At 46.3% G+C, this 6,908-nt stretch overlaps 1 protein-coding gene across 2 annotated transcripts; it reads left to right on the top strand.

Moving 5' to 3' along the window:
- The first annotated feature begins 1,383 nt into the window (after positions 1–1,383).
- POLR2H (RNA polymerase II, I and III subunit H) lies at positions 1,384–6,370 on the top strand. Of its 2 annotated transcripts, none has more exons than XM_076003402.1 (5): positions 1,384–1,619; positions 2,540–2,623; positions 2,707–2,800; positions 4,656–4,739; positions 5,998–6,370. In XM_076003402.1, the coding sequence occupies exons 1-5, from the start codon at positions 1,547–1,549 to the stop codon at positions 6,113–6,115; spliced, it is 453 nt and encodes a 150-aa protein (XP_075859517.1). In that variant the 5' UTR covers positions 1,384–1,546; the 3' UTR covers positions 6,116–6,370. The 2 variants fall into 2 exon arrangements, with proteins under 2 accessions (XP_075859517.1, XP_012592347.1); XM_012736893.3 differs by having other exon boundaries at positions 1,384–1,624.
- The last annotated feature ends 538 nt before the right edge of the window (positions 6,371–6,908 follow it).

Below are 6,908 nucleotides of genomic sequence, written 5' to 3'. Positions count from 1 at the left end.
GGGCCGGGTTCTCCGCTCCCGGCGCCGGGCGGGCCGGGGGGTTGGAGACGCTTGGGCTCAGTCTGGCTTGGGGCTGGGGGCTGCAGAGCCTTCTAAATCGGACTCTTCTGGTCCAACCTGTCCGGAGCGGCCCCCTTTCTGCGGCTCAGACGGGCCCCTTGTCCCGTCTGGGGTGAGAAGCAAAACCGGGAGGATTCGGAGGGGGAGTCTGGGCCGTCTCCCTTTTCCGCTCCCTTTCTCCTTCCCTTCCTCACGGCTCCCCCAGGGAGGTGCACCTGGAGCAGCCAGGCCTGCGGGGGCGTGCGGAGGTGGAGGTGGGAGGGGACGCTGAAGGGCGAGGCCCGAAGGTAGGGAGCTCTAGGTGCAGGAGGCGGGTGTGGGGGAGCAGAGGTCGCTTCTCCCTGGCTGGGCCCAAGGAGAAACCCGAGTAGCTGCTGACGTCTCGCCGCCTTGGGGGAATGGCATGCTGGTGCTCTGCGTTCTCTATCAGGGTCCAGGGAAGGATAGGACAGAGGGTGGAGTGAGCGCAGGGTGGATGGGCAGTGTTAGAGACTGTCAGAGTGAGGGCAGTGCCCAGGAAACGAGCGGTTGAGGGAGGGGGCAGTACTAGGATAAAGTGGCAGTGCCCAGGAAGGGGGGCAGTGTGAGAGAGGGGCCAGCACGCAGGAGGAAGGGAGAAGAGCTGGTATCCAAAGGAGAGAACAGTGCTAGGAGGAAGGGGCACGTAGGAAATGAGTGTCCAGAAGGAGAGAGCAGTGATGGGGAAAAGGGACAGTGGCTGGAGGGGCAGTGCTCAGGGGAGGGGTTAGTGCCAGGCTGGAGGGGCGGTGTGGCCAAAGAGGGCAGTGGTGGGAGGGTGTAGTACCAAGGAAGGGGACAGTGCAGGTTTTCCTCTTCCCTATGGTGACATCATGGCAAATTCCCAAACTGGACGGACCCAGCTCGGGTGACATCCAGAAGGGCCGAGCTGGTCCAGGCCGGCCCTGGGGGCCTCGGTGCCGGCTGGAGGGGCTGGGCACAACTCCCTGTCGGGCCGGCGCTCTGGAGGCGGGGCTCTTCCCCACCCGCCCTCGGCGTGGACTGCGCCCTCGGTGGGCACGCGGACTGGCAGGGCAGGGCTAGGGCCGGGCTCGTCTCGGTCAACGATCAAGGTCTCGGCTTGGGTTAGGCCCCCACGCATTCCAGTGTTCCGGGCCGGACTCTGAAGAGGGCGCAGTAGAGCTCCAACACAGAGAATCCGCGCCTCCGCCGTCGAAGGTTGGCCCTATTGTTTCCCCGCCCTAGGCGGAGTCACCTGGGCCTGAGACCCGCCTTCAAAGCCGTGGCCTCTCCGAAGCAATCTTTCGGGGCGGAAGTTAAGAAGCCCCGAGGGGGAGGTGGCGGAAGTGGTCGCGTTACTATTTGTTCATGCGCATGCGCCATTCTTTCTGGCTTCCTCTTTTTAGGAACTGCTTTTTTCTTCTCTCCTTTTCTCCACGTGAGGGGGTGCGCTTATCTGCAGTGGTGGTCGTGCACTCAGCGCTTCTGCTCTCTTGCCCCCCTCACGATGGCGGGCATCCTGTTTGAGGATATTTTCGATGTGAAAGACATTGACCCGGAGGGCAAGAAATTTGACCGAGGTAAGGTACGTAGGGACGGTTTTGGGGGAGTGACTAACCTCCTCGGGGTGGGCCCCGTGTCCACGCAACTCACGTGCTCTGCCCCTACTGGCAGGTCCTGATGTAGGGTCCTCCCTCAGGAAACATCTTATGGTTGCGAAAACTGAGACTTTGAGCTTTCCCAGGCCTCAAGTTTGCCGTTCCCAGTGCCTGGGTGGGCTTTTGTCATTCATGCTGCTGGCAAACTCCTGAGTATCTTTATAATCGCCACCGATTCTGTGCTAGGTGCTGTACACACGCTTTGTCTTATTTATTCACTCAAGAATTCTGAGGTAGGTGATGCCTTCACTATTTTGCTCGGACGGGTTAAGTAACCCATCCAAGGGTGCACAGTGATTAATTGACTTCAGAGCCTAATATATATTCCCGCATTGCCCTCAGAATCTTTAGCTCTTTGGGAAGTATTCTCTGAGTTAACTGCTTGGTATACACCTCTTTATTTTGTCATTGATCAGTAATCATGTCTCCTTGGTGTCTCTTTCTTTTCCTGGAGACTGAGATGCTTTTCAAGATAGCCACTAGTTCTTGTACATCCTGATAATCCCTTCAGCACAGTGCTAGGACAGAAAGGAATCCTTTGGTAGAATGAATAACTTGCCCAGAGTCAAGTTCTAAATTATCCAGGCAGGTATATTATTTGCTACTAGAAGAGCTTTGATTCTTTTCTAGGCATTCTGTTCACTTGCCATAGTTTTTCTCCCTTTTTCCTGCATATCTGGTTCTGATTGAGCCTGTGCTTCTGTGAGAGCAGATGAGAGGCCAGTCAATGTAGACTGGGTTAGATTGAGTGTTCTGTTGAATATAATCCCCAAACTGGGATCTGTAGGATCTGCCCTGGGCCTGGCAATTACTTCTTACCATTCTTTTCCTACTTCTCCCAGTGTCTCGACTGCATTGTGAGAGTGAATCTTTCAAGATGGATCTCATCTTAGATGTAAACATCCAGATTTACCCTGTAGACTTGGGTAAGTATTGAACACAGACAAAAGCAAGAGGCTTTTTGCTGCTTCAGTTATTCTTCACCCTCGGATATTGTTGTTATTTTCAGGTGATAAGTTCCGGTTGGTCATAGCTAGTACCTTGTATGAAGATGGTACCCTGGATGATGGTGAATACAACCCCACTGATGACAGGCCTTCCAGGTGAGGTAGTGCAGAAGGGAGTACTGGAAATATGCCTTGAGGACTAAGTAGATAAGTGATATATTAGGTCATTAAGTATGAAGTGTCCAATTTCCTTAAGTACTAAGTTCGACAGTTGATGTTTCTGACATTTTTACTTTGACATTTCTTGTTTTATTTTTATTGTGAAGGTACATCCTCAGTCTTTCAAATGTTTCTTTTTTTTGCTTATGATTATCTTCCGAATTTTTTTAGAACAATTTTTGTGAAACCATGGGTAAGTCAGAAATTTGTGTTATTTTTGCATATGAGTTCCATTGTGAAACAAATGCAGCACAAACAGTTCGAAATATCAGCAAAGTGTTTGGGAAGGATGTGGCTAATGAATGCATAGTCTGTCGATGGTTCCAGAAGTTTCTTTCTGATGATTTATCTTGAAAATGAGCAATGTGGGTGACCTGAGACCAAGGTGGATTATGATGAGCTGAAAGCTGTAGTGAAAGCGAATCCATCTCAACCTACACATGAATTAGCAGCAAGGTTTGATGTTACTATTCCAACAATATTGGACCATTTGAAATAAATCAACAAGGTAAAGGAGCTGGATAGATGGGTACCTCATTGTCAGAAGAGAAATCGTCTCAAAACTTGCCTTTCTTTGCTGTCATGGCATAACGGCAAACCATTTCTACACTGTATTGTTATGTGTGACGAAAATGGATTCTTTTTGACAATCACAAGCATTTGGCACAATGGTTAGATAAAGATGAAGTGCCAAAACAGTTCAAAACCGAATATTCATCAAAAAAAGCTAATGGTGTCTGTTTGTTGGTCCAGCGCTGGTCTTATCCACTACAGCTTCATGAAACCTGGTCAGTCGAGTACAGCGGATGTCTACTGCAACCAAGTGGTTGAAATAATGAGGATGCTTGTGATTAAGCAGCCAAGATTGGTCAATAGAGACAGGCCAGTCCTCTTGCAAGACCATGTGTCACAAAAAACAACACTGCCCAAACTATAGAAGCTGGACTTGGAAACTCTCTGTCATCCATTATATTCACTAAACCTCACACCAACTACCACTTCTTCCAGGCTTCAGACCACTTCTTGCGACGAAAAATATTCAACAATATTCTCAATGAGCTGTGGAAAATGCCTTTTGCGATTTTATCGCCACTCACTTTCCAGGCTTCTTCACTGCTGGCATAAACAGCTACCCCAGGATGGCAAAATTGTGTCGATAGTTTAGGCACATACTTTGACTACTTGTAACTACTTGTTTGAGATAAAATAAACTAAACTTTTGATTCAAAATTGGACATTTCATATTTAATGACCTAATAGAAAGATTTTTATTTAATTTCTGGAATAAATGATGATCAGCAGAGTCTGAGTAACCTTAAGGAAAAATTTTTGCACTTAAGAATTCAAACATCCACCTTTGCTGAAATGAAATATATATATATATATAAAAAGAATTCAAACATCCAGTTATTTATTGATTACAGCAATGATTACATGCTGTGAACTGTAGCTTTTTGGAGGCTGAGAAAATGACTACTGAGTGACCTAGGCTGTGTGGGCCTTGTGTCTTGGGAGGGAGCTTGGTGTGATGGAAAGGCTTTGGAGCTCCACTGAGTTCAATTCTCAGCTCTATCACTTATTTTTTAAGCAACCTTAATCTCTTTCTGCTGGTTTCCTCATCAGTAAAATAGAAATGGTCATGCCTAGCTCACAGGGCTGCTGTGAGGACTAAATGACATGTTTCTAGTGCCTGTTATTATGCTGGCATTTTGTTACCAGTTACCATTTTTAAATAGGGTCTCTTATATTGTTAATTACTAGTAAGAATAACTTTGCCACTGTTGTTCCACAGGGCTGACCAATTTGAGTATGTAATGTATGGGAAAGTGTACAGGATTGAAGGAGACGAAACTTCTACTGAAGCAGCAACACGCCTGTAAGTTCCACAGTCTTGTGAGAATCCTTTTTCTCCCCCGTTCTGAGAATTTGGATCATGCTTCCTGTGTTGGGACCCTTTCCTCAAGCACCTTAGACCTTGGTGGGACCCAGAAAGAAACTTCTGGGGGCTGGGTGCAGTGGCTTATGCTTGTAATCCCAGCACTTTGGGAAGTTGATGCAGGAGGATTGCTTGAGCTTAGGAGTTCGAGACTAGCCTGAGCAACATAGCAAGATGCCGTCTCTACAAAAAAATATATAAAAAATTAGCCACATATGGTGGTGCACACCTGTAGTCCCACCTACTTGGGAGGCTGAGGCAAGAGGATCGTTTGAACCCAGGAGTTCATCTAAGAAATCAGCCCAAGATTCTTAAAATGGAATGATATATGAAAATGATCATGTCACTGCACTCCTGCCTGGGTGACAGAGTGAGACCCTGCCTCAAACAAACAAAAACTTCTGGGAACAGTTTCCAGTCTGAAATGTAAGCTGCTCACTTTGCCCTTTGTCAGGACCTCAAGGCCCAGTGGTCCAAATGAGAAACTGGTAATCTTGCTGTGTAAAGTACAAAGTAGGGTTGCTTCCCTAGGAATTAAATGCAGGATTAAGTGATTAAACCACTAGGCCTTTTTGTGTTTGTGTGTGTGTGTGTGTATGTGTCTTGCTACACTGTAACCCAATCCCTCATTCTTTGGTTTCTCTGCCCAAGTATTTTTTTCTTTTCCTTGAAATCTTATTAAAACAGTATGTGTTCTTTGTAAGAAATTTGAAAAGCAGAGAAGTAATATGAAGAAAGAAAAAAGTCACCTATAATTCCATACCCTGGGGGAACCTTTTATATAGATGTTTTTGAATATTCTGCTTTTCTTAATGTTTACTTTTTCCTGTGAGACTATGTTGTTTATTACAATGTTTTCTTCTGCTCTTTTTGCTTAACATTATGTAAAGCGTGTTTCCCCATGTCAACTTAAAGCTTTCCTAAACATTTTAATAGCTGTATAACATTTCAGTAAATGGATATATCTTAATTCATTTGTCTATTCCCCTAATTTTGGACATGTAGGTGTTTTCCACCTTTGCTAATATAGAGAACAATGCTTTGTGCATGTCTACGCATTCATCTTTGTCTGAAATTTGGTTCCTTATGACAAAACACTAGAAGGGTGCCTGTCTTCTTTCTTAGGCTGGGATGGAGAGCCGCTGAGTAGCAGCTGCTCCAGAGCTCAGACTGACGGGACTGGGGCCTTCTATTTCAGCTCTGCCTACGTGTCCTATGGGGGCCTGCTCATGAGGCTGCAGGGTGATGCCAACAACCTGCATGGATTTGAGGTGGATTCCAGAGTTTATCTGCTGATGAAGAAACTGGCCTTCTGAACTACGAGGGAAGCCAGCCTTGATGCCTAGTCACTCAGGTCATGGACATTGGTCAAGTAACAGATGCTGTTGTTCACCTATTAAGGAGAACACCTATTAAAGATCCCCTTTCTCCTGTGGGTGCATCTTTAGCTGGTCTGGACTCAGTGGGAAACTGACTTGCCTGTGAAAGACCCAGTGGGAGAGCTTAAAATGAATCAGAAGTTGTTTTGTGTATATGATTTTTTAATTAAACTTTACTTTTTTCATACTGTTGCCCCTTTTTAAAAAAATCCATTTACTTTAAACTCACTTTTTTTCAATTTGTCTATGATACATTATTTCTGGCCCCCACAGGCAGATGATCATATGTCAATGTAGGATCTGTTCCAGCCGTTCGGTATCTGGGTTCAGGGTTATCTCAGTCTCCTGGCTGACTGTTTCCGAAATTTATCCTCCAATGCTGTTTTCTATCTGGGAGAGAGAGAGTCATGCTTTTGGCTCCTGAGGGTACCCCAGGCCTAGAAAATACCACCCATTTGGCATAGAATTTTGAATTGGCAAAGAGTCCTGCCCGTGTCCTTGCAATACTTTGAGTCTCTTAGGAAGTCAGCTCACGTTGACTTGAATGAGTCACTTGTATAGTCTAGAAATACTCATCATTTTTATGGAAGCTCTGGGTAGAAGCTTTTAGACACAGGCATGGAGCATGACTATGAAGAAATCAGGAGGAGAGGAATTTGTGGTTATGGAAGCAGGTGGAGGGGCTGGCTCTCTACGTTCCATGGTGGCCTGGGAGGCAGGATAAGTGGTG

The sequence above is a fragment of the Microcebus murinus genome, chromosome 1, assembly GCF_040939455.1.
Source record: "Microcebus murinus isolate Inina chromosome 1, M.murinus_Inina_mat1.0, whole genome shotgun sequence".
In the NCBI taxonomy this organism is placed as follows: domain Eukaryota; kingdom Metazoa; phylum Chordata; class Mammalia; order Primates; family Cheirogaleidae; genus Microcebus; species Microcebus murinus.
This window is presented reverse-complemented; position numbering and strand designations above follow the sequence as displayed.